This window comes from Ostrea edulis, chromosome 2 (assembly GCF_947568905.1).
Source record: "Ostrea edulis chromosome 2, xbOstEdul1.1, whole genome shotgun sequence".
In the NCBI taxonomy this organism is placed as follows: Eukaryota; Metazoa; Mollusca; class Bivalvia; order Ostreida; family Ostreidae; genus Ostrea; species Ostrea edulis.
This window is the reverse complement of record NC_079165.1, coordinates 75,859,303-75,886,695: the sequence shown is the minus strand read 5'-3', so window position 1 is coordinate 75,886,695 and position 27,393 is coordinate 75,859,303. Positions and strand designations below refer to the sequence as shown.

General features: G+C 35.4%; 2 protein-coding genes across 5 annotated transcripts in view; both read left to right on the top strand.

Annotated features, from left to right (window-relative positions):
• The window catches only part of LOC125681624 (uncharacterized), a 183,429-nt gene that overhangs the window by 26,807 nt on the left and 129,229 nt on the right, over nt 1-27,393 (top strand). The gene's annotated exons all lie outside the window — the stretch shown is intronic.
• Nucleotides 1-27,393, top strand: part of LOC125681623 (uncharacterized) — a 121,988-nt gene that overhangs the window by 12,432 nt on the left and 82,163 nt on the right. Inside the window, exons 1-2 of one of the 2 annotated variants that reach the window (XM_056153632.1) lie at nt 4,659-4,723; nt 4,860-4,905. In XM_056153632.1, coding sequence (XP_056009607.1) covers nt 4,870-4,905 — 36 coding nt within the window. In that variant the 5' untranslated portion in view covers nt 4,659-4,723; nt 4,860-4,869. Of the gene's footprint in view, nt 1-4,658; nt 4,724-4,859; nt 4,906-27,393 lie in introns of those variants that run through there. The other variant, XM_056153633.1, reaches the window with a different exon arrangement.

The window sequence follows — 27,393 nt, the reverse complement described above, 5'->3', positions numbered from 1 at the left end:
TGAAGAATACTAAATGTATCAAATACATCAACTTAATTTATTCATACTATTATGTTATTTACATCTTTGAACTTTAAAAGTATGTTTGATTCGGAAGTACGTGTAATTGTATCTCATTTTCTTGAAGACTTCGATGTCCATCGTCAGTTCCAGATTATAGGATCAAGGTCAGATATCACAGGTTGCTAATTACCCGCTAATAACCATAACTTTATATCAAGCTCATATGCAAACTTCAACATCTCTGGTTATCTGGTACCTGTGATAATTTTTTGTCTCTAAATTATAGTTTCAAGATGTATTTCTAATCCTTGATATATAAAACCCCATGTCTGTGAAACATTTTTCTCTCCAGCTAAGATCAGCGTACATCTAAGATAAGAAATTATGCGTCCACGATAATGTCTTGGAAAAAATATGTAACTATATTTTAAAAGATTTACTGAGCTTTATTTATACCCGACCATTCTGAATCCCACGAGCACTGCTAGGAGACAATGATCGACGTGTGGTGTTAATTAATGGGAGTCACAACATTCTGATGATCTTCAATAGTAATACTAAAACCCAAGTTTCTTTATGAAGAATGATATAGGCCTATATAAAAATGATACCTTAATTTTCTATAATAATTTGATAATTCAATATAGGATATTACAGTAAATCTGATAGATAATTATTGATATGATGAAATTATTCTTTCACATATGCATATTGTGAGTATAGTTACATGTTCCTTCATGTCAGTAAATGAATCATAAGCTATGTCTGGATATAATTCACAAAATTTTACTTTTAACCTTAATGGTATGATCACTCGAAATACAATGTTAAATTGCATATAGTTACAGTTTTTATTTCTATAATTGATTAACAGTTTTAATATTCATCGCAACTTCGATGTTACATGAATTTTCAAAAACACTTTTCCCGTATCCAATACATTACAATTACAGAACTTGATTATAAAGTTAATTCAAGCTTTCTACCTCCCTTTGGACATAGCCACGAGGCAAATGTGAAAAAGAAATGTATTTGTCAAGCTTCAAATTTAAGTACTTTTTGTTGTTATCCCGCCTGATACATATATGTATCTTTAATTAATACTAACAGATCGTTTTATAAACATGAAGCATTTACCTGATCAGGATATAGGGCTCACGGCGGATGTGACCGGTCAACAGGGGATGGTTACTCCTCCTAGGCACCTGATCCCACCTCTGGTGCGTCCAGGGGTCCGTGTTTGCCCAACTATCTATTTTGTATTGCTTATAGAAGTTATGAGATTGATTACTGTTCGTTATCTTCACCTTGCATGCCAAAGTGATAAAATATCCACAAGTCTACACTATACCAGGGCTGTTCGATATGTAATGTGTATTGTACTACATCTCAAAAGCATTCGATTCGTAGTGAAATGAACATTACATCCCTTCAAAGTATATTCTCCGCGGTTTAAAATACACAATTTCAATCTCTGAATCCATTTCTGAAATGCGTCACGGTACGTTGATTTAGGTAGACCTCTGAAGCACTGACTGAAGGCTGAGCCAAGGGTTTGTCGGGACTTGTGACGACGACCAGATAAGAACTTTCTTAAGTTTTGGAAAAAGGAAAAAGTCGCATGGGGCTAGATCTGGAGAGTATGGTGGGTATTGTAAGTCGGTAACCTTCTCCGACTTCAAAACTGCTTCACAATCTCAGATGTATGTGATAGAGTATTATCATGAAGTATATGAACATGCCTAAATCCTGACACAGGGCGTCGTTTATGATAATATTTCTTGAGGTTTTTTAGTATGACATCTGTATCGACCTGTAACACTTTTGTCCTTCGACCTTCGGCACCGGAATTTGTACGGCGATACCATCATATGCAATAAAGAATCTTCTTTGTGTTTATGGTTCTTTTGGCAACTACAGGTCTTGTACCGTGTTTGGTTAGCCATATTTTGTTTCCAATTTTTCTTACTTGTTCGAAATAGTGAACCCAGGTTTCTTCACCAGTAACAATGTTTGCAAATTGTCTTTGATTGAATTTGGGAAACATTTTGAGCAATTGCTTAGCGGTTTGTACTCGTACCCGGTTTTGATCATCTGTCAATATATGCAGTATCCATCTAGCAAAAATCTTTCGTACTTTCAAAATACGCTTCAAAATGAAATGCACCCGCGATAACGATATGTCAACAGCTTTGGCAATATTATCACGAATCGTGTACCGGTATCTGCCATCACTTTCAATTATTTCCCAGACTTTTGAGACATTTGCCTTGCCTGTTGCAGTCACAGATCGGCCAGATTTTGCTACATCTTTGACGGACTCTGTGCCAGTCAGAAATTGTCTTTCTCCAGCAACGAACAGTGTACCTTATCAGACCAACAAAATTTCCCCAATTCAGAAAAAAATCTGCATTACCGAATGACCCCAGTCTTGTACTAACTTTTATATCAGCTTTAATTTCTTTAATATTCTCAACCCGTTTCCCAACCATTTTTACAACATTGGTCAATGACTGGCTCTATTGAAATGATTATACGTTTAAAACTATATGGAGAGGAAGCTCATGTTTATACCCTTGGTAAGGTATTGTATAGAGCTATTCCAGAGTATCATCATCCACGAAACTGTGCAAAGCATTATCGCTCTGTGGTACAATACACATATCGAACAGCCCTCGTATGTTGTCATTAAGACATTAATACCCATGAAAGCTGGTTGTTAATACTTGTTTGATATTTAATGTATTTAACTCCCCATTTGAGAACATTTCAATTTCACATTGGAAATTTACCATCGTCAACAGCGGCGGCTTTAGAGGGGGGCACAGCTGGTGCCCCCCCCCCCCCCCCCCAACTAAAATTTTCAAATTAAAGGTAAATCGCGGTATTTTGTTTTGGAAAATGTACTAAACGATAAAAGAAGCATTAATTCCGTCCACTCCCGGATAAATAAATGAAAAATCTTTTGATTTCTTGAATTACTTTATTGGGAGAACTTAATTTTTTCCAAAAACCCCTTAACATTTGGGTCATTTTATTAATTTCACCTTATCAAAATGATAGAAAATAGTTCAAATGACTCTATAGGAGAAATATTTCAAGCCCCATATAATCTGTAAAATCCAGGAGCTTCGTCCCCTGGGCCCCAACCAGGGCTTCTCCCTGGACCCACTGCCTCATAACGTGGCACCCCCGTAACCACAATTCCTGGATCCGCCCCTGGTCAAGCAAGGCCCCACATATTATAACCAAGAAAACGTGTCCAGATATAAGCTAAGATATTATATTAGAATGTAAGAGGAGTTCTCTAATGACTAGAAAGTGCGACAAATAGACAAACGAAGATAACAAGAATGTGTTAACCCAAATTTTCTTTCCAATGTGCGTGTGCAATAATAACTACTCTTTAATCAACCTTGATAGCCTATTTTGATAATAATTTATTACGATTCGAGGATTTGAAGCAAAGGTTTACATTTACGTAAATGTATGTGTTGTGCAAATTACACCTACTATCTCTTTTGTTGACAATCATAATCAATAATTATCAATACTGGTACAAAAGCTTTTGATCACATGTACAACGCAAAATTAGAAGGAAAACCTATATTGATTAATATAATGTCAATATTTAAAACATTTGTGAACCTACATCTATGTCCAATATTATCTGCTTTTATTGCGGGAAATCAATTAAATGTATTTAGCAAAAGTCTACCGGAAACTTTGAACATAACAAATTTTTTGCTGCCAGAAGTCCAAAGAGAGTTTATCTGTTGAAACCCGTGAACCTTGACATCTAAATCAGGCAGTTGAAATCAAGAGGGGGGGGGGCTGTTTTTTACAATGATCATTATTTGTTATTTTCATATGCAACTAAAGATATATCGGGTGACTGCCTCCTCATTCTCACGGTCTTTAGTACACCGTAGTAATGAATGAGAAGCTTGAACGTTAAGAATTGAACAAATATAAGTGCTGGAGACCTCCCCCCCCCCCTTCCCCCGATTTAAGAAATGGAAGCCTAGGGAAAAAAAACGTCATCGATAGGCGGTTTTACTTTAAAAATCTCTAAATCCCCCACCATTTTGAAGATTGGTCAAAAATCTTTTCTCTCATCATGAAATTTAGGCAAGTAAACTTTCAACTTGTCTTCCGGTTGCCCCCTCCCTTTGGAAAACGTTTATATGTGCCTGTAGACCAAACCAATTCTGTGTAAAATGTCTATGTCCAGTTGTTTGTGTACAACTCAATGTCCTTTCAAACGATCCTTGGACATAGTTGGCTAAAATGAAACGTCATGATTATTTTAATTTAATTTGTAAGAGTTAGTAAATAAGTTTTTCCCCTCAAAATAATTTTGCATGTAAAAAGTATTTAAAAAATATAAACATGTACATGTATTTCATTCAGTGATTAAGTGATTACGATTTTCCCTATCCCAAAATATACCCCACATTAGTTTAACAGAAAAATGATCATGTTTAGTCTTATAAGTAAAACAAAACGTTCAATAGATAATTACCCACAAAATGAACGGATACGGGTAACATTAACTCAGCTGACCTAAACTAACATTCATAGTCTATCAATTATAATCCAAAAACCTTTGCTACCGTAATCTACTGTTGCAATCTCTAATAAGAGGGCGATACAACCTTGATAATACGTACTCTTGAAGTGTGAAAAACTCGGAAGAGGACTTGTTCTACAACCACCGGTATGACTAAGAGTATACAAGTCTGTAGATATAGGAACCATGTCTTTTTTTTTTTTTTACCAATGAATATCATCATGAAAATATTTCTACTTGTTTTGGGGTTTTTTTTATTTGACAATCCTACTTCTTTTTTCAGACAGGAAGAGATGACGACTTTTATTCTATTGACATGCATTCTACCTGTGAGTACTTCCGCAAATTTATAACACACCCTTCTCAATAAGAGATGAGCATCTAGTCAGATAATTAAGTATCACATTGTTCTTCACTATTTTTACTTATAATGTGCTTATACATGTATGTATTTTGATAATCGTACTAGATGTGTACTCAGTATATTAGTGATACACCACACCGGTCTTCATCTTAAATGAAGAGGTTGGCCATGAAAAAATGTGAATTTAGCAACGATCACTATCATTACTTTTGATCAATGAGTAGGAGTGCTAGGTGAAAATTGTAATACTTAAAATTTCTACTATTTCCCTTTACATAGTTTGTTTTGAAATCCAAATCACTCCGAAATTCAAATTTTACTCACATAGATAGTGATAAAAAAAGCAGTTTAAATATTTGCAAGAGTTATCTCTCTTTTCCAACACGTGAAATTTCAATATGAAGTTTTTGTTGAAAAGATCTAAGAATATAATGGAAGTAATGATTGTTGTGTTATTGAAATATTCAAATCTTATATTTCTCAAGTTGATAACATAAGTATGCAAGGTGAAGATAACGAACAGTGATCAATCTCATAACTCCTACAAGCAATACAAAATAGATAGTTGGGCAAACACGGACCCCTGGACACACCAGAGGTGGGATCAGGTGCCTAGGAGGAGTAAGCATTCCCTGTTGACCGGTCACACCCGCCGTGAGCCCCATATCCTGATCAGGTAAACGGAGTTATCCGCAGTCAAAATCAGTGTGCCAAGAACGGCTTAACAATCGGTATGAAACACGGTAAAACTTATACGGTACCAATTTTGATGCACCATAATGTCTCTTCAGTGATGCTCAATCGAAAGTTTTGAAATCCGAAATAACATTGAATTCAATATGGTATATGAACTTACAAATATGAATTATCCTTTTTAGGCCCTTGTATGTCAGCATTACTCACTAACAGAAATTCTAATGTGAATACTGAGCCTGAAACCAATATAAATGGAATCTAATTAGTTTCTAAACTAGATATTAAAAAGATGCATTTGGTAATTTATATACATCAATACAAAATTGTTGATCTTTAATTTAACAGCTAACGGTTACTAGTATTTAATATGTCATCAAGATAATGAATGTCTGTGTCAATTCGTATAACTTATTTATGTGCTATTGAAATGAACAGTGATCAATCTCATAACTCTTATAAGCAATCCAAAATAGAGAGGTGGGCAAACACGAACCCCTGGATATACCAGAGGTGAGATGAGGTCAATAGGAGGAGTAAGCATCCCATGTCGACCGGTCACACCTGCCGAGAGCCCTATATCTTGATCAGGAAAACGGAGTTATCCGTGGTCAAAATCAGTGTGCCAAGAACGGTCTAGCGATCGGTATGAAACACGTCAGTCAACATTTGACCCAATGATAGGTTGTATTGGCAAACTAGATCGTTATAACGACAATAGAATTTGCAAAATGCTGACTTTAAACGAGACTGTTGAAACCCCTGCACCATCAACTTGTTTGCCAGTATCCTGCTTCGATTTAAAAACTGACCATAAACAGAACAAGCTCTTGCGTATCGAATCAGTTGAGAAATATAAACACCATATGCAGGTGATAATGGAATATTGCTACATAAATATGGGAAGTTGACGATGGAGAAGCTGAAATCATCCCATTTGTCATAAAGTTGAGTTGTTAGTTTGCCGTTAATATCTATACTTTCAATAAAATATCTTAAGTATGAAGCAGAAGTGAACTTATATAATTATACAATAACTTTTAGAAAACTTCAAATCACTGAGAAATAATAAAGACTTACTGTATGATATAATTGTATGTACCCATATGAAAGATATGTTGTTTGCATGGTTAGTGGGGAAAGTAAATGGAAACTTTAATCAACTTGACAACAAACAGCAAAACAAAAAATCTTTTTAGTAATTGCAACTTGCATCCTTCTCATTTAAAGTAAAATGAGCAATGAAAAGTTGTGATCATAACATACAACTCAAACCTTCAGCATAAAAAGGGTAAAACAGAAAACTGAACATACAATTAAAAAAAATGTGTTATTTGGCAACTTCCCGTCTTTCTTACACACCATTCCAATTAATCATCAAGTATTCCCTTAATCGTCAAGTATTTTAAAATCTTCAAATCCCCTGACTAAATCTTGCTTCAGAATGAAAGTATACTATTAGGTTGATTTATCATCGTCATAAACAACACTGTACCATCCGTCACTTCCTTTGACAGATGAAATCATTTTCAGTCCAAAAACCCTTTTAACAATGTCTTGTTTTCTTAAATGTCGAATGCCACAATTTTGGTCACAGATTTTGATGCAAGATGCACAGGTTTGATCAAATTACACCTTAATTCATCGACAGTCAAATTTGCCCCCATTTTGGGGAAAGCTAAGAGACTATTCGACTCCACCTTTACTTGTGAACACAACGTTGTTTCTTTTCAGAGATTGTTTTTATTGAGGATACTTGACTATCAATTTGAGGTGTTGTTTTCAATAAAATGTAAAACGCAAATGTCCTTTATGATCCTTAGTTCAAAAGCACTAGCCAAGTGGACTGCACTCGTTTTTTGCTCAAAGCAGGCAAATCAGAACAAGTTTGAGAATAGGAAATGTCATTTATTTAGTAAATGACGAAAAGTATATACAGTACAGGAGGTCATTAAAACCAAGTAAAAATTAAGGTCATATGCTGCAAATCACTAGATGACCCCCTGTTACATACATCTATAAAATTAACATTGAGAAAGAGAACATATATAGACAAAATAAAAACATCCGATAGGAGGTCTAACAAGATGACCCCCTATTGCATACACATATGTAAAAAGACTAGCATAAAAAGGTTGCCTGTACACAAAAAGGGTGGGTATCAACAACAAATCAAGGCAATGTCAGTTATTTAGTAAATTACAAAAAGTATATACATTGCATGGAGGTAGAAGGGGTGGACGGTGGGTACACAAACTGCTGCTCTGAACTAGCGTGGCTCCTGGTACATAGTAAACAAACAGAAAATGACCACGTGTCGAATATGTTACATTTGATTGGATGAAAGACAGCAAGTAAGGAGAAGGGTAAAATTAGATCAAAAACACCCATTACTACACACAGACATAAACAACAGGTCAGGGTAAAGTGAGAGACAAATACTTCGCATGTCACATAAAAGTTATTATTTACAATAATCACTGATTTATGATCCTTAGCTCGAAAGTACTAGCCAAGTGGACTGCACTCGTTTTTTGCTCTAAGCAGGCAAATCAGAACAAGTTTGAGAATAGAAAATGTCATTTATTTAGTAAATGACGAAAAGTATATACAGTACAGGGGGTCATTAAAACCAAGTAAAAATTACGATCATATGCTGCAAATCACTAGATGACCCCCTGTTACATACATCTATAAAATTAACATTGAGAAAGAGAACATATATAGACAAAATAAAAACATCCGATAGGAGGTCTAACAAGATGACCCCCTATTGCATACACATATGTAAAAAGACTAGCATAAAAATATTGCCTTTCCATAACAAAGGGTGGGTAGCAACAACAAATCAAGGCCATGAATCCAAGGCAAAATGAAATGGGTCACGTTTGTAAGGGTTTCGTTTTTCTGAAGAATGAATTGTTTTTTCTTTGCGATTCCTTTATCCCTGTCTTCAATATTTTGAAGACTATTACTTTGAAGTTCACTGTTCCGATCTTTACACGCCTTCTCTCCTGGCATTTGTTATACGTTTCTCCTTATTTTTCATCATTTTGATAAATAATCACGCTGCTGTTTTATAGCTAGAAAACAATAATTCTTCATTTGCAAGAATCGAGGCACTTGGTCTGTGGTGAGACAAATAGTCACGCTGAGCTAACAACCTATCCGAAAGCTCATTATGGCATAGTACAGATTTTGTTTGTTATCTGGCGCTTTCAGAATTCATGATATTATAGTTCTCGTCAAAAAGCAATTGATCACACACTGCTCAATTTCAAATTCTAAAAATGATTGACAAAACCTGAACACTTTGTCATCTACATCTAATGTTCTTATTAAATCTGTCCATAACGCATTTATTTCAACATATTCACAGCTAAATGGAATGTATTCTCCGGTAATGAAATCTGCATAATGTTCATCTTCTAGGAATTTCTTCAGTTGTAAAAAATATTTTCCTCATATCTGAGATATGCCCATTGCTCTCTAAAATTCGTACATAAATTTCGATAATAAAACATAAGGATTTGCGAACGGCTAAATTTTCTTTTACCTGCATACCCTCAAATACAGCTCTTAAAGGACGATTTTTTGGATTACATGTATCTTAAAAAATTGGAAAGTCATGTATGTACATGCACGATAGAACACAACTTCTCTAAGGTAGAAAACTGTATTACATCGGTATCGATCAGTGTCTTAAATATACAGTCGCCAGCATTGACCAAAATCTAGACCACAAAAACATTGTACATCTTTCTTATTTGGTTCTGTTCAATTTCACTCAGATTGGTCAATTTACAATATCTGATCTGTACAGTCATATATTTCTCTAGCAATGAATAGGAGGCTTTTTTCTGTTGCAGCACGGTCGGACATTGTGTACTGTATGTTTGATCAAATCTGTGTTGTTTCATTGTTTTAACGAACTTTATAAATATCACAAGGAATATTTATCTTTAGGGATATCTAACGTTGATTTTGCAGATTTATCTGCCATTTCAAGGCCCAATATATACGACTGCTCATTTTGATCAGTTATGGCATAAACATAATGGAGTCCAAATTTGGATGACTCCTCACTATATTGTGTCGAATCCTTCTTCCTAGAAGCAAATTTCTTTTCCTTAGTCTGGGCGATACGAAAGTCGTCCATGTTTTCAATTATTTGTCTCAAGGGCACGCTGTTTGTCATCCGACCACATATTTCATATACAGCATTTATCGTTAAACCCACTATAGATGAATAATTTATTGATTGTTTTACGTCCCGTCGAGAATTTTTCACTCATATTGAGACGTCACCAGCTGTAGGTGAAGTGTAACGGGATAGCACTACTTGGCTATCCCACTTCTGACACCAAAATTGTGTATTTTCCTTGACGATGGCGGATATAAAATCAAAGTAAAAAAAAATTCGTGGACTAGGCAAATACAAGACGGAGATAAAAATAACTTGAGATGATGGTTTATTGAGCGGTCGAAAATTTCTGACAATGAATAATAACTCTCACAACTTTACAAATTTCATTTAAAATCAAATACCAAAAAGTGTAACAGTTATAGAAAAATGCTGCAGATTTCCCTACGATAAACGATAAAAAACTACGATAATAAATTCAACTTCGGGGCTAGAGCAAATAAATTTCAATCAAAAATTAGTTTATCGAAGCCAAAATCAACCTATCTGAAAAACGCCTAGTCCCCGTCAAAAAGCGTTGACGAGCTTATATAGAACTGTCACTCAACGGTCCGTTACATTCCGTTACATTCCAACGGAATTCGTTCTAAATCAACTGATAAACAGACCGATGAAAATCAACGAAAAAATAGTTCCAATAACTATGAATAAGTAAACATTACGTTAAATTCATAAAACATTTAAAATAATATAAGTTTAATTCATTTGTAACTGTATAATCAATTAATTACCTTAAAATTCATTCTTCTCTCTATCCAACAACTGTAAGAATATTTTGGCGGAACAAAGAAGTAGTTCATGATATTGATTTTACTTTCTCAGTTAACCTAAGAGTTATCTAAACCAAGAGGAAGGATAAGCAACTAAGACAAAGCTTCAAAAAAGGCTAAACCGACTCAAATCAAACAGGTCAGATCAGTGTACTGACAGTATCTGAAATTAGGACACAAAATAGAAAGGGAATTAAGAATGCTGCAAGAATCAACACAGTCACGCATGTTTGTAAATGCATGTAAATTGTTGTGTGTAATAAGGTATGTTGATTAAAATCCCTTTTACATTGATACATGAATTCATATTAATTATTATTGCTGTAATGATCTAGGGGTAAAGAAAACATATGTAAAAATTAAGAAAGTATATGTAACATAAATCTTTTGTATAAGAAATAGACAATTTGAAAGGGAAAAAGAAGTGCCAGGAAATGCTCAGAATACAGGATTTTGCACCATTTACCCAAAACCAGACCCCCGGCCTATTAGGGTGATCTTTAAATCAACTTTTTTTATTTGCTTGCAAAATCAGGTCTGGTAGATGTAACATAATGGGCCTAAAAATTGCAAACTGTTTCAAAAGGCCAGAAATAAAACACTGAAATTGTTTTACTTGAGTATGACTGTACATAAGTCCATTTGAAGAAATTTGGTTTAAGGTGGCCATCTTGTTGAAAATGGTTAAAATATGAAAAAAATCGGTCTCAAAATTTACCTTGAGATTTAGCAACCTACATGTAGCTAGCTAGCAAAGACGAATCTTGCACCAGGAGACACCCCCCCCCCCCCCTTCTCCCTTCACAAATATGATATATTGTTTATTTTGTATAGAAATGTCGAAAAAAAAGCATACATGTACGTTTTATTTTGTCAGAACGCACTTGTTTCAGGGGACTTCGCCCCCCCCCCCCCCCCCACCACCACCACCACCAATGACTTTGTCATGGATACACTAGGTCCCCAGGCATCCAGCAGTTAACTGTATCCTTTCGTTCAGAATTATCTAGATCAGCCAGCGGTTAAATACGTGACAAGTTTGAATATGCTGATCACATTACGCGTATAAAAGCGATAGATTAATGGGGGGTTGGGGGTTACGCCATTGCATTTAGCAAATGCGGTACATTCCTGCGATACGTGACTCATGAACTTGACCTCTTCAACATTTCGCGCATTACTAAATTCGATAAACGATAACTTTTAAAAGATTAATTCATTGAATAATTGTAACAAACCAAACTCGATGTTAACAATTGGTGGGGACCCAAGGACCGAAGTCCCCCGAATCTACTGAATTCTGACTAAATGAACTGTACATGCTTTTCTGGACAGTTCTATTAAAACAAATTGATCAGGGGGGGGGGGGGGTCGCCATTGCTAGAGCTAGCTACGTATTTTTTTTTTAAATAACTAGTCCTGCATGGACCTGGTCGCGGTAGCTCAGTGATATGTCGCTTGGTTTGTGGGCGGGAGGTCGTGATTTCGAGAACCGTTCCTGCCATTACCGCATCAAACCTTAGACATTAACATAGGTAGTGGTTGCTCCTTTGCCAAACACTCGGCATTTAAAAGTGAGAATCACGGGTCTTTCCGATATGACAGATATTCCATGTCGGTGCAGGCGTTGGTACGATAAAGAACCGTCATTGCTACGGCCCTGTGCGCTAGGCACGTCTACATTTGTAGTACATCAGTGAATAATTCTCAAAGCAACGTTAACAATTGAAATCCTTCGTAACAAATCAAAATAAACAATCCCTTGGATACAATACAAATGAAAAATTATACAATATAAATGGAAAATATCGAATACAAATGAAAAATTATACAATACAAATGGAAATTATACAATACAAATGAAAAATTATGCAATACAAATGGAAAATATAGAATACAAATGGAAAATTATACAATGCAAATGGAAATTGATATGCCATAGAAAATACTGTACTGTTCCTCATTTCAAATAGGATCATGATTTATTGATTAACGAACGACTCATATAGATGTCAGTAATGCAGTAATAATGTACATGTACGCCACTTCTGCACCTCCTGCCAATGGTTAGCGTTTCATTTGATTTGCACAGTATTTCATTCATGTATATATAAAAAATATATTCATAAATAGAATTAGGCAGCAGACAAAATGCCTTTACAATCATCTCCGGAAGTCAAAGGTCAGTTATGACAGAACATGATTATTATAGTACATGGAAATTTCAACAAAATGACTGAAAAGCAAAAATAGTTTATAAATAAGAGAAGAATGAAATAATTATGCATAAAGGGGGATAAAACTACGTGCCAATTATTAACAATTAATACATACCATAATTGGGGTTCACAAATATTTTAAATTAGCTAACGCACGACTACATACGCGAAAGTACTATGATGTCACAGTAAGTATTATAAACGTCAAAGTTGATATTGCGCGAAAAACATTTGAGAAAGGTAAGAGTCGTAATAATAAGATGAACAATACTCACCCGTCCTCGTGGACACATCCTAAAATATGACTATGAGTACAATTAAATATTTGGTATTAGTAATGAAACAGAATTTTAGAAATGTTTGTTCACAAAGCAGTCAACTACTGACCTAAGTGAATATAATACATCAATATTGTTATAATCAGTTATTACAACACGTTATTTGCATACAAGACATTAATTATTAAAGAAAAAAATGTTCCCTTCTGTTTATTCCGTGTGGTACATAAGTATTTAATTTTTTCTTCCATAAATTTTCTAAACTTGTCATTTATTAGACGAGAAACTGATGACCCTGTTGTTATTCATTTTATACGGATTCTCATAGTATTGACGATTATTCTATAATAGGAATAGAAAAACTTTATAAAGATGACATTTATCGTCGCTTTAGAGAAAATTTCGCTTTTTGGTAGCGGACGGACCTCGCAAGCTCGGTCCGTCTACGCACCAAAAAACTCGGTCGTCATATTTTCCCATACAAAGTCTATAACCTATAAATATATATAAGCTATACGGTGAAGTATTGAATACGATCATGTATTCTACTCGGCTAATCACTCTTTGGTTGGAAAATTACTAATAAGACAATAATCAAAGCGATGTGCATTTAGATTGGTAAAACAGGATAAAATTCAAATTCATAGATAGTGTATTAAATCCACACAAAAAATAGAAGAAACATGTACATATAGTTCAAAAATGCAGTTTCCAAAATTGAATTAATTGATCATGTATTGTAAAGGAGCAATTTGTTTTCTCAAGAGAATAGAGGAACATGAAACTCATATCCATACATTGTTTTCCTGTTGAGCTTATAGGGAATATTTCAGAACTTTAAGAATAATCACCTTGTAAAATGGAGAATGGCATCAGAATCTGGTCTTTCCATTTTGAAATATCCATATCATTTTAGTATGTTGTGGCATTCAAAACTTAAATGTTATCCTTGAAAGAAACATGCTATTTTTCTTATCAGAGATCAAAATAATAAAGGTTTTTGTTTCATGGTTTAATTACCTGATAAGTAGGATTTTATTGTGTATGCAACTATGTTAAGGGCTTCCATAGGAAAATGCACAATAATCATGGGGTGAAATACACCTTAAATTCACAGGTATCATTACATTTGTTACAGTTAAACACCGAAACGATACTACCCATATGTTGACTGTGACTGAGCTACCGTAAATTCCCCTGATGATAATTTCCCGTGACGTCAGTTGAAACACTTTATTTTTGGAAAACAGCAAGAGGCCCTACTTGTGAACAAAAGTTCAGGTTCAGGCGGGTAACCAGCTGAATTTTTATTGATAAACTCAGAAAGAAATAAAAATCATTAACATGAAAAGTGTTGGGAACAAATGCATACTCAAACTAAACATGCTATAATTTAACAACATATCAACAGTCATCAGAGAATTACCGGGGTTGTCCACAATCCTATACATGTACATATCATATCGTTAATATAGAAAACAGAAATTGCTCCTTGCACTTTTCAAACACATAAATGTATCTAGAATATATTGTAGAAAAATTTATATTTTTTAAAATAGCTGATGAACCTGAACTTTGCCACGGTTCCTGTAGTTTAAACACATCAGTCATTCAGAATAGGGGCGATTTTAAGGTCACACTATTATACAATTATTGCTGTTTTTGAGGTCAATACGATGATTTAGACATGTTCTCACGCTCAGTCATGTTATTCCAAAATGAATTGTAATAGATTCGTGAAGTTCTCAAACAATATCTCAAATATACCTCGTATGGTTGGAATAGCTATCAAATTTTGATTAATGAAAGGTGAAGATAACGAACAGTGATCAATCTCATAACTCCTATATGCAATACAAAATAGAGAGTTGGGCAAACACGGACCCCTGGATACACCAGAGGTGGGATCAGGTGCCTAGGAGGAGTAAGCATCACCTGTTGACCGGTCACACCCGCCGTGAGCCCCATATCCTGATCAGGTAAACAGAGTTATCCGCAGTCAAAATCAGTGTGCCAAGAACGGCTTAACAATCGGTATGAAACACGTCAGACAGCATTTGACCCAATGCGAGGTTGTATTGACGAACTAGATCGTTATAACGACCATAGAATTTGCGAAATGCTGACTTCAATCGAGACTGTTGAAATCCCTGTACCATCAACTTGTTTGTCAGTAGCTTACCTCGATTTAAAAACTGACTATACCCAGAACAAGCTCTTGCATATCGAATCATTTGAGATGTATAAATACCATATGCAGGTGATAATGGAATATTGCTACATAAATGTGGGAAGTTGACGATGGAGAATCTGAAATCATCCCGTTTGTCATACAGTTGAGTTGTCAGTTTGCCGTTAATGTCTACTTTCAATAGATTAATGTCATGCAATAGAAAATTATAGTATATTCTAATATTGCTGAAGTATAAGAATTCTCAATCATAAAGTCTTAAACCTTGAAAAAGCATTAATGAAATTCTTGAGTTTTCAGAAGATATCTTGACTCAGTCAAAGTGTGTTAGTCGTGTTTGTTCATGTATACATGTAATGTCAACTTCTCAGTCATTTAACATTTCAGTCATGTAATCTCAATAAAGATTTATCAAACTCTCAAAAATGCCCATATGTTCAAATAATTTCATTCTATTTCAGTCATAAAGATATTTCTCATGTTTAAAGATTTGCAAATACATGTAGTTCTCATATGTTCAAATATTTCTCAAATTGTTCAATTATTCTTAATATGTTCATAAAATATATTTTCTTTTCTAAAGTAGAGTCTCAATCATAGAAACCTAAAAACTGCTAAAACGTAAATAATCTTAACGTCAATGGAATGTTTAAGTTCTCAAAATATTGACTCAGTCAATGCACATTGTAGTTCAGCGGTGTATGTTCCTGACTTTCTGTAATTTTTTATCCTATTTTCTATCATTTATAATCTTAAATTCTAAATCATTACATAATATTATTAAATAGTTTGTCATGTGCTTAAAGTATGTACTTGTGGAAAAATTGAAGATCGGGTCCTTAACATTGTCAATTCTAATTGTATACTTTTATCTATTTAATTCGTAGAAAGAATTGCATGGATTAATCAGTGACTTTATAGCAAAACCAAACTGTCGGTAAACGATCGATGTAAACATCTACAAAGCTTTTTTTTTATCATTTATCTTGGTGAACAAAATATATTTTCCGTTTTTCAGAAATGTGTATCTTTATTTTTGTATTGAACAACTTTGATTAAAATCTAAGGTGTTCGATTTTGTCCACAAATAATGGAGAATATTAGTGATCCACGTGCTCCATTTGACAATCATCTGACGCTTGCTGCTTGATAAGTTGGTCATGGGTGAAATTGTTTAAAACAGACTGAAATTCTATAGCGTTTTGTGTGATTTTTCGAATTTCTTTATTACAAATTTTCTCCAAACACACATACACACACATACACACACACACACACACACACACACAAAGTAATTTATTGTAGTTACTTAATTAAATTCACAAGTAAAAGTTTGGAAAAGTTACCGGTTTTTTTTTCATACAAAACAAGAGTACCGCAAACGGTACATAATACGCCCGTGAAATGCTTACATAGGGTGTTTTTCTTGTGCTATATTTTGTATAACTTTGCTTCAGGTATTATCAGCCACCATGAGGCTGTGTCAAACTTTCATATGAACAAAGGGTCTTAACTTAAAAATCTAGATTTCCTCAAAATGGACCAAGTTCAACAATCTGTAATTTTTTCAAAAATGGAAGAAAATCAAACTCCTTCCCCAGATGCACATCTTCAATACCCATACAAACACATCACAAAATAAGATGGTCCTCACTTGAAAACTGTGGGAGGAGTTGGGCGGACAAATTATGTATCCTTCATAGAATATTGTTTTCCAAATAGACCAAGTTCAACAACCTGTAATTTTCTCAAAAATTGTAGAAAATCAAAATCCATCCCACATGCACATCTTCAATACCCATACAAGCACTCCACAAAAAAAGATGGTCCTCACTTGAAAACTGTGGGAGGAGTTGGGTGGACAAATTATATACCCTCCATAGAATATTAGTTTCCAAATAGACTAAGTTCAACAACCTGTAATTTTCTCAAAAATTGTAGAAAATCAAAATCAATCCCACATGCACATCTTCAATACCCATACAAGCACTCCACAAAACAAGATATGTTTGTAAAACACATATGCCACCCCCCCCCCCCACCCCCACCCACCCCCCCCCCCCATGGTGCAAAATTGAAAAGGGTTATACAAACACATCATTTAATTGATAGTAGTATCATCAATTCAAAATATTGAGCAGACAATGTCTTCCTATGTCAAGAGTGAATTGACCATGTGACCTAAATATCAATAGGGGTCATCTACTCCTTATGATGTACCAGTGTACCAAGTTTGGTGTCAATCAAGCAAATAATTCTTAAAATATAGGAGACAATATATTACTATGTCCAGTTCAACAATTGACTTTTGACCTCAAAATCAATATGGATCATCTTCTCCTGAAGATGTACCAGTGTACTAAGTTTGATGTCTGTCAAGCAAAAGGGTTATCAAGATATTGAGTGGACAGTATATTACTATGTTCAGTTTGACCTTTGACCATGTGACCTCAAAATCAATAGGAGTCATTGCCTCCTGAATATACACCACTGTACTAAGTTTGATGTCTGTCAAGCAAAGGGTTCTCAAGATATTGAGCAGACAGTATATTCCAATGTCCAGTTTGACCCTTGACCTTTGATCATGTGACCTCAAAATCAATAGGAGTCATCTTCTCCTGAAGATATACCAGTGTACTAAGTTTGATGTCTGCCAAGCAAAGGGTTCTCAAGATATTGAGCGAACAGTATATTCTAATGTCCTGTTTGACCATTGACCATGTGACCTCAAAATCAATAGGGGACATCTACTCCTTAGGATGTATCAGTGTACCAAGTTTAATGTTTTTCAAGCAAAGGGTTCTTCAGATATTTAGCGGACATTACATTAATATGGCCAGAGTAGATTGACCCTTGACCTTTGACCTGCAAAACAATAGGGGTCCTCTTTTACTCATAACCTACCCACATATGAAATATCATTATCATCAAGTGAATTGTTCTCAAGATATTGAGCGGACAACATGTGGTCTACCGACCGACCGACCGACCTACCGACCGACCTACTGACTGACCGACCAACCGACAGGTGCAAACCAATATGCCCCTCTTCTTTGAAGGGGGGCATAATAAGAAGGCTCTCACCTGAAAACTGTGGGAGGAGTAGGGCGGACAAATTATGTACCTTCCATATAATATATACTTCCAAATAAAGGGGCAAAACTCCTGGAAAAAAGGTCGAAATGGATCAAAATTGCAGTATGATCTAGAGTGACCCACAAAGAAGCTATCACAGCAAGTTTCAGTATGATATCTGAAAGGGAAATGAAATTATAAAGAGAAAACCCCGAACGGACGGACGTACAAACATCGCTGTACCATAATACGTCCCGTCTAAAGACGGGCGTATAAAAATGAATGTACTGTCGAACTCACGAACACAATTCCTGATTTTATTAAATGGAAAATGAATGTGATGGTTCACACTAATTTCACTTCAATTACTATGATTTGATGCTAGCACAAAGCAATTGTCGTCATTATCAACGTTGCCAAATTGATTCCAGATTGATTTGAACTATCCACACAACTTACATAGAATTACCATCATCTTTTGCTGGAGGAAATCGTCGCTATGCGTAATGCGTATAATATCAAAGACACCGAAATGCATGCGGTGATGGGATAATTGTTTCAAAATATGCCATGTAGACTTTTAAAAGTTGGAGCATTTGTTCGAACATCGTTCTTGATACCCTCAATCAAATAAACAAACCAACAAACAAATCATAACTATCGTACAAAGACCTACGGCAATTAATATGAAAATGAATTACTCTACAACTTACAAATAGTTTTTTAATGTATTTTCAAAGCAATAGAATGTATCACATTGTTGTAGCTGTTTGTTGTATTGTTTTCTTGTAAATGAAAACCTAGAACAATTAATATCCATGTAATCTTAAAATTGAAATATTTTCCAACAGTGTTCCAAATATAATGTAAATTGTTGCACTCAAAGAGTAAATGCAATGAATTTCAATAGGCTTACATAATTGGCAAAAACTGGATTGTTCCTTTTGCCATTTGCTCATTGACAAATTACAGTGTGTCAAGTTATGTAATAATTTGTATCTGAATTCCGCTACTGATTTGTTTAAAATACTTCTTACTTCAGAAATATAGATTGAATTTCTAAATTCGTTAAAACTACAGTTTAATTTTCGAAACCATTTGTTTTCACACATGGACAAAATAATATTATAATTTTTTTTACTTTTGAATTCTTTGATTGATACAGTTGTGCTATTTCTTAAATGTACTTTTACGACATTCTTAATGTTAATATGTATGGATTTTTGGCAGGCAAATTGTGTTTCAATTTTTTCTGACCCCCCCCCCCCCCCGAATTGTGTATTCACATAGCCAGTTGGCTTTCGCTTTTAAGATTTAGCTGAAATGTTCTTTTAATTTTCCGTTTTCATCAAAACGTAGAAAGGTCCTTTACATGTAATATTTTACTTTGAATCCAATTTTTGAAACATAGTTTGTCATGTTTTGTATCTAACCAAATTGGTTGAGACAAAATTTCATTGGTCGATATAAGTGTGATATTCTGTAAAGCTTTGCATTTATTAAAATAGCTGATCACTTCGCAATAGAATGTAGGAATATTTGTCAACAGCTTATTGATTTCTTGTTTTCTCTTTGTGCTTAGACTCGGGATATAGTTTAGGCTAATGTGATATTTTCTTTAAAAAGAATAAAACAAGTCCTTTTGTGATGTGTTTGAACTAAATAGACCTTTGATCTATATGACTTTTAAAGCTTGAAATTTGCTTTCAATATCTACTACTCCTATCCCCCCATCTCCTTTTTGTCCGATAAGGTTTTTTCTTTTTATTCTTTCTCTTTTATTCTAGAGGAAATTCAAGATAGCTTTGTTGATTTGTTTTATAGTATTTTCACTTGGCTCCTCAAGAATACTTGCACTGTATAATAGTTTAGACAGTGCTAGTGTATTTTCCAAAAATAGTTAGTTTTACAGATTTCCATGTATTTAGTGTCCTGGTGAGTTTTTCAATCTTTTCGTCCCAGTTTATAACATTTAGCATGATCATGTCCTAAGTACGCATGTATATACCTAAACACTTTACTTCTTTATTGGCCATTTCAATATTTTCTAAATATTAATATCCATATTTTAAGGGTCCAAGTAAAGTTGCAACAGTTTTTTTTATATTTAGTTTCGTATCAAATTTAATGCAGAAAGTACGTATCAACTCAATATATTTTTCTGAAGACATCTACAGGTAACGTTGCCTCATCCGCATGTTGCAATATCTTTATTTCATTTTCCATGTGGGCTTTTTTAAATCCTATTATATCATCACGAGGTTTTATTTTTAAAGATAGAATTTCAACAACCAATAAGAATAAAGCTGATACAGGACACCCGTCAAATTCCTCGTTGCATTTCACAGGATTCAGAAATCGAACCATTATATTTTATTTGAAATAAAGGATTCTTATATAAAAGAGTTATCCATTTGATTGATTCATTCTTTTTTTATTTCTTCCCATGGGAGATTGCATGAACAATACAGAAATTACATCATTAGAGTATTACACATATTCATATATACAAAGGAAAAGGATATGAGATTTGTACATAAGAAGAAAGTTGAGCACAAAATATGTACAGGCGATACATAGATAATTAGAATTGAACACCGGAAATGGTGAAAAACCTGCAGTTATGTAAGATGAAACTGTCTGTTGTAACATGCTGCTGCATCCCTCAGGAAGCGGAAGTTCAGAAGATGCAAGCCGGGTTCGTCATAATGGGAAAGATTAACTGTGAACATTCTAGCACCTAATAGAAAAAGATATAGATCTTGATGACAGAGACCGCAAAGTTCAGCACTGAGCACAATATCAAGGTCAATTACTGTATTCCACCAAGCATCTTGGATAGCGACTGTTCCTACGCAAGTGGTCGAAATGTGTTCAAAAACGTTTGTGAAATATTTGCCACAGATGAGACAAGATGTCGGAGAAGAGTGTGGAAAGGACCATAGCTTAGTGATAAATTTGCAAATCTCTATTTCATGAATGTTTGACGGAATTTTCCAGATAGTCTGTGGAGGTCGCCCTGCCGTTATTTTGTTGAATTGTTGAAAAGAAGGATCCGAGAGCATCCGTTTGTGCCTTGAATCTAGATGAAAATCAATTATTGCTGTTTTGACGCTTGTTTTCCACAAACTCTTTGGAGGAAAGTAACCATCTTGCAGATAGAGTAGAAAATGCCGGTGGAGGTTATACTGCTTATAGAGTAGATTAAAAACATCATGGATAAAACCAAAATGTTTGAGTTCCGGAGTTGTAAGTAAAAAGTCGTTGAAGAAATATCATCTTGGTAAGGGTTTTAGTGTCTAATTCACATAACCGACCAAGGAATAATAGTTTTCTTTTGTCTATTTCAGAAGAAATCGGAAGAAGTCCAAGTAAGGATTCACAAATGTCAGATCGAGTAACTTTTGGTAAACTCATTGCATGCTTGCAAATGAAGTGCTGTAAGGTATTAAGGGCCTGCAGATCTCGTTGGCGTAAATCACTCCAGAGTTCACATCCGTATAGGGTGGAAGGGAGAACAATTTTGTTGTACAAACGCGATACGGTATCAGGGTTAAGGTGTTCTTGTATTTTGAGTACATAGTAGGCTTGTCGACCTTTCCTACACGCGTTGGCAATTTTCTCAGTATGAACGAGCTTGGATTGAAGAAGAATTCCAAGATGGTTATAAGTTTTGGATAGGTAGACAAGTTCAGTGCCGAGATACCATATGGGGGAAGCATTGTTTTTTGCTGTTGAAGGGGAGAATCGAAGAACACTAGATTTGTCGGCATTAAATTGGAATCTCCAGTTTTCGGAGTAGACGAACGCTGTATTGAGAATCTTCTGGATGACAGAGGGCGATAACGCAATGCAGGAGATGTCATCTGCGAGAGCAGGAGTAGAACTAGCAATGTTGTAAATACCCATGTTCGGACATTGATTTTGAATTTCATGAAGCAGGTCGTTGATGAACACCAGATAGAGGAAAGTAGAAAGTACCCCTCCTTGGCGTACTCCTTGAGAGACAGGAAACCAGCTGGAATTTATGTGATTCACTACAACAGAACAGGAGGTATTTGTATGATAATCATCAATCAGAGTCCATAGACGACCGGAAATTCCCAGACGGCTAAGTTTACACATGAGACCGTGTCTCCACACAGTGTCAAAAGCCTTTTGTGTATCTAGAAAGGCGACATATACGGGACTACCCTGTTCAATATTATGATGTATAGTTTCTTGTAGGTTGAAAGATGCTGTAAGACAACCGAGTTTCTGTTGAAATCCTTGCTGCTGAATATTGGGAAATTCTACAGTTGAAAGAATGTGCGACTTTATTCTGTATATAAGCAATTTCTCAAAAATCTTCAACATGCAGGGAAGCAGGGCTATTGGTCGATAACTGTTGGGTGATTTCTTTGGTTTATTGTGTCCTTTGTGTATGGGGACGATAATGTCTTTTTTCCAAGAAGTTGGGATTTCGCCAATTTTTATAATTGAATTCAACAGATGTTGTATGCACAGTTTGAGTCCTGTGCCGCCATAAATGATATGTTCACTCTGTATTCGATCTATACCAGGAGCTTTTCTGCGTTTTAAATCACTAATAATATTAGACATTTCATCAATAGTGATGTCTCCACCCGGAAGAGATTTTTCGTTCAGAAGTTTGGTCACTGTTTTTAATTCACAATAAGAATTTTCAATAGAACGGAAGAAATCGTCGTTGAAGGTTCCAATGTCTTGTGGATTGTAAATATTTTCGAAGTGTTTCGCGAAACAGTTAGCAATATCTACAGGGTTTGAGTAGGAAACGTTTTCGGTTTCTATTTCTGAATAGATTCGAGAACTACGAGGTCTCTGGCGTTTAATCAGCCTCCAAAAGAGTCGAACATCACACTCTGAAGCTTCGTCGATGTCCTTGAATACTTTAGTCATGAAGTCATCATGTGCTGATTGCAATTCATTACGAAAATTACGTTTTGCGCGCTTATAATTTCTGTAAGATTCATGACACATGTCGCGAGGTCGATCCTCACTTAACCAAATGTTGCGTTTTTGTCCTTCTGTATTATGTAGTTGTTTCACTTTTGGCGTCCATTCCGGTTTTAAATATGGCTTGTACTTCGATACAGGGACGTATTGGGATGCAGCATCATGCAACAGAGAGTTAAGATCTGAACAAAAGTACGTCAAATATGAAATTCTACTATACTGAATCGAAAGCTTTTTGGAAATCTAAGAATATCAGTATCCCTTCTTCATTATTGGTTTCACAGTACTCAAAAATATCTAAAATTGTTTTTGCGTTTGTTTCGATATATCCCCCTTTATATAAGCGGCTTGATCGTGACTGATTAAGTTTTGTAATCGTTTCCTAAAACAAAGGTGATAATCTTGCAATCTGTACATGCATTTTAGTGAAGCTATTGGGTAGGTATTTTTTTTTTATTTGACATATCTCCCTTTCTGTGTATAAGCGATACAATGGATATTCTTTGAGTAAAAGACATCATGTTCGTTTCATGGGCCATTTTTAAGGCATTATAGAAAAAATGTTTGATATCGTTCCAGAAACTCTTATTTCATAAGTCTACGGGAATACCGTCGGATCCTGTTTTATTGCTTTTAGCTCACCTGAGCGGAAGGCTCAAGTGAGCTTTTCTGATCAAAATTTGTCCGTTGTCTGTCGTCGTCGGCGTCTTTGTTGGCGTCGGCGGTGTCGTAAACTTTTCACATTTTCATTTTCTTTTCAAGAACCACGGGGCCAATTATAACGAAACTTAACCAAAAGCATCCTTGGGTAAAGGGCTTTCAAGTTTGTTCAAATAAAGGGCCATGCCCCCTTCAAAGGGGAGATAATCAGAAAAATGCAAATATAGAGTGGGGTCATTTAAAAACCTTCTCAAGAACCACTGGACCAGAGGAGCTGAAATTTTAATGAAAGCTTCAAACCATGTTCAAATCATGGACCCCGGGGGTATATTGGGGCCACAATAGGGTATCAAAATTTTACATAGAAATATATAGGGAAAATCTTTAAAAATCTTCTTCTCAAGAGCAAATGAGCCAGAAAAGCTGAAATTTATATGAAAGCTTCCTGACATAGTGCAGATTCACGTATATTCAAATCATGGCCCCCGGGGTAGATTGGGGCCACAATAGGGGATCAAAGTTTTACAAAGAAATATATAAGGAAAATCTTTAAAAATCTTCATCTCAAGAGCCAATGAGCCAGAAGAGCTTATATTACAATGAAAGCTTCCAGACATAGTGCAGATTCAAGTATGTTCAAATCAAGACCCCCGGAGGTAGGTTGGGGCCACAATAGGAGATCAAAGTTTTACATGGGAATAAATAGAGAAAACCTTTAAAAATCATCTTCTCAAGAACCAATGAGCTAGAAGAACTGAAATTTACATAAAAGCTTCCTGACATAGTGTAGATTCAAGTTTGTAAAAATCATGGCCTCCTTGGGTAGGTGAGGGCCCCACAAAACGGACTAAGGTTTTACATGCAAATATATATGGAAAGTTTTCAGATATGGGCTAAGGTAACTCAGGTGAGCGATGTGGACCTTGGACCTCTTGTTTCATTATTGTAACAGCTTCCGAACATTCCTCTAAAGACGGGAATGAGTCGCACTTTTTTTCTCTTCTTCGCTTAAAAGCAGGGTCTTTATATAGAATAGTTTAGAAATTGTTTGTTTTCATTGGATTCCATTTTGTTATTTTTATATAGATTTTTGTAAAAGTGTGTAATGTTTTGCAATTTATCGTCATTGAAAGTAACTTCTTTGAGCGGTTCAATGTAAATGAATCGGTTGACGTTTAATACCCAAGTCATTTTTTGTGAGGGGGTTTGATATTTGTTCATATTTCATTTCACTTTTGGGTTTAACACCGAGTTTTATCAGCATTTGCATGATCACTTTGTCGTCCACTGAAAGAGGGACCCCAGAAATGACGACTTTGATCACATTGTCAGATGACGAGGTCGAACCTGAGGAGTACGGATTGAAGTCGTATACATTTACTGACTTGTGGGGAATCTCAAAACCTTGAATAAGCAGAGTATTTCTACTGTCTGCGTCTTTAAGATGAATCCTCCACAGATCTATGTCAAGTTGCATACAAGTTGCGTTCGGTATGACGATCCGTTGAATATTGCTCATAAGTTCAAAGTCTGTAACCCTTTCGGATTTGTTTGCTTGCAACTCACCATTTTTTTTTTATAGATATACAGGTTTTGTCATTCCTGCCATTGCTTTCGGGGTTTTGTTTTCAATCGTTGGAACAGATTAAATGACAGAAAATGTAAACAATGACACACTGAATATAAACTCACCATATAGGAGGAAGCGCAATCGTTCAGGTATATCGGTTCAAAGGTATTCAAATACATTTAGTGTCAACAGCCGTAAAATGCCTAAATCAACGGAATGTTTACAAACTGTTCGTTATCTTAACCTTTCATACACATGTATATATTTACAATCCACAAAGTCTTTAGCTCCAAAACACAGAATCTAACTTATGGCCTTAACAAACCAAAAGAAAGTCGTCATAATCGTCAGAAGACAGAACAGATATATGATTGTGAAACACGTCCTTCTCCCGCCGAGTCACGTGACCAACCCGAGCTGTGTATTTAGTTAGTCTACAGTAACGTGCCCATCGTCAGAAATCCACAGTCGGTCGCTCTACGTTTACCTACCGTGGGACACAACGCCAGTATTTTCGCTGGAAGGTGTGTCTCGGTTTCTATATACGATTGGTCGCTTTACCATCCCTTATTGCGATATTCAACCAATGCAAAAGACCTTTATTCTCAGTCCTCGATAGTATAGAAAACCATGCTTTCGAAGCCAAGATTCTGACTACGTTTAAGTTGGACAAGTTGCAAAACTTTCAGTTTGTGTCTATATAAAAGACGGGAGGGAAAAGCCTGTCTTACCAAGCGTTTACTATCGTACTGCGTACGAGTCTATGCACAGGTCTACATGTTCAGCACTCGTAATTCCAGCATACGAGAGCAATGTGTTTTTTTAACAGACTTGGTATTTCATCGGTTTATATATAGGTATGTTAAACCTCCTTGCGTATTGTGACCTTCGATCTTTACACACCTCTCTCGTGTAAACACAATTGGTGTATCACCTACGCTAATTACAAAATGACATGTGCACGGGATTGTAAGACCATATCTTAATTCAAATTTGCATCTAATTTTTAAATTGTATCATGCATGACTGATTTTATTCACATGCCATGAAGCAGTGATCATAATAAACATACCAGAGGCGGATCCAGGATTTCCGAGGGGGGGGGGGGGCACATGTGAAAGTGAAGTAATAGTTAAAATAATCAGCCATTTTGGTTGCCAAATCTGGAGTTTTCATCTATATACTGTAAACGTATTATATTTGGCGTGTACGATATTTGGCGGAAATCGCTTTTTCAACAAGTTAGCGTAGATTTGATTTAGTGCATTCCTGAATTACTTTAAACATCTAGATTTACGGATGGCATTTAGCGATGTACTTGATTTAGCGGAAGCTGCGTTCTGCCAAAGGCGCTAAATAGAATACACAGCCAAATGTAATACATTTACAGTATCTTTGATAGTGGCACAACAAAGCACACACACTTTCATAGGTTAATGAGTTAATATGCGAAAATATCGGTGTTGTATCCCACGGGAGGTAAACGTACAGCGACCGACCGGGGGATTCCGACGATGCGTCCGAGGTATATATTATTTTGGAATTCCCCTGACGTGCATGAGGCTATATATAGACGCCTACCAGACAATGTATAATTTATGCTTACCACCATAGTTACTTTTTAAATAATCTTCTCCCTGTTTTCTGTAACATGCAAATGTGTACAAGTATATAATTAAGGGAGCGTTAATAACTTTATAAACGTATTAATCTGCTTTAAAGTAATTATGCACAAAATAGTAATACATACATGAACATCGGATCATTCAGCTTTAAAATGCTTAAAACAGCAAAATCATTTTTCAATGTGCCTGGA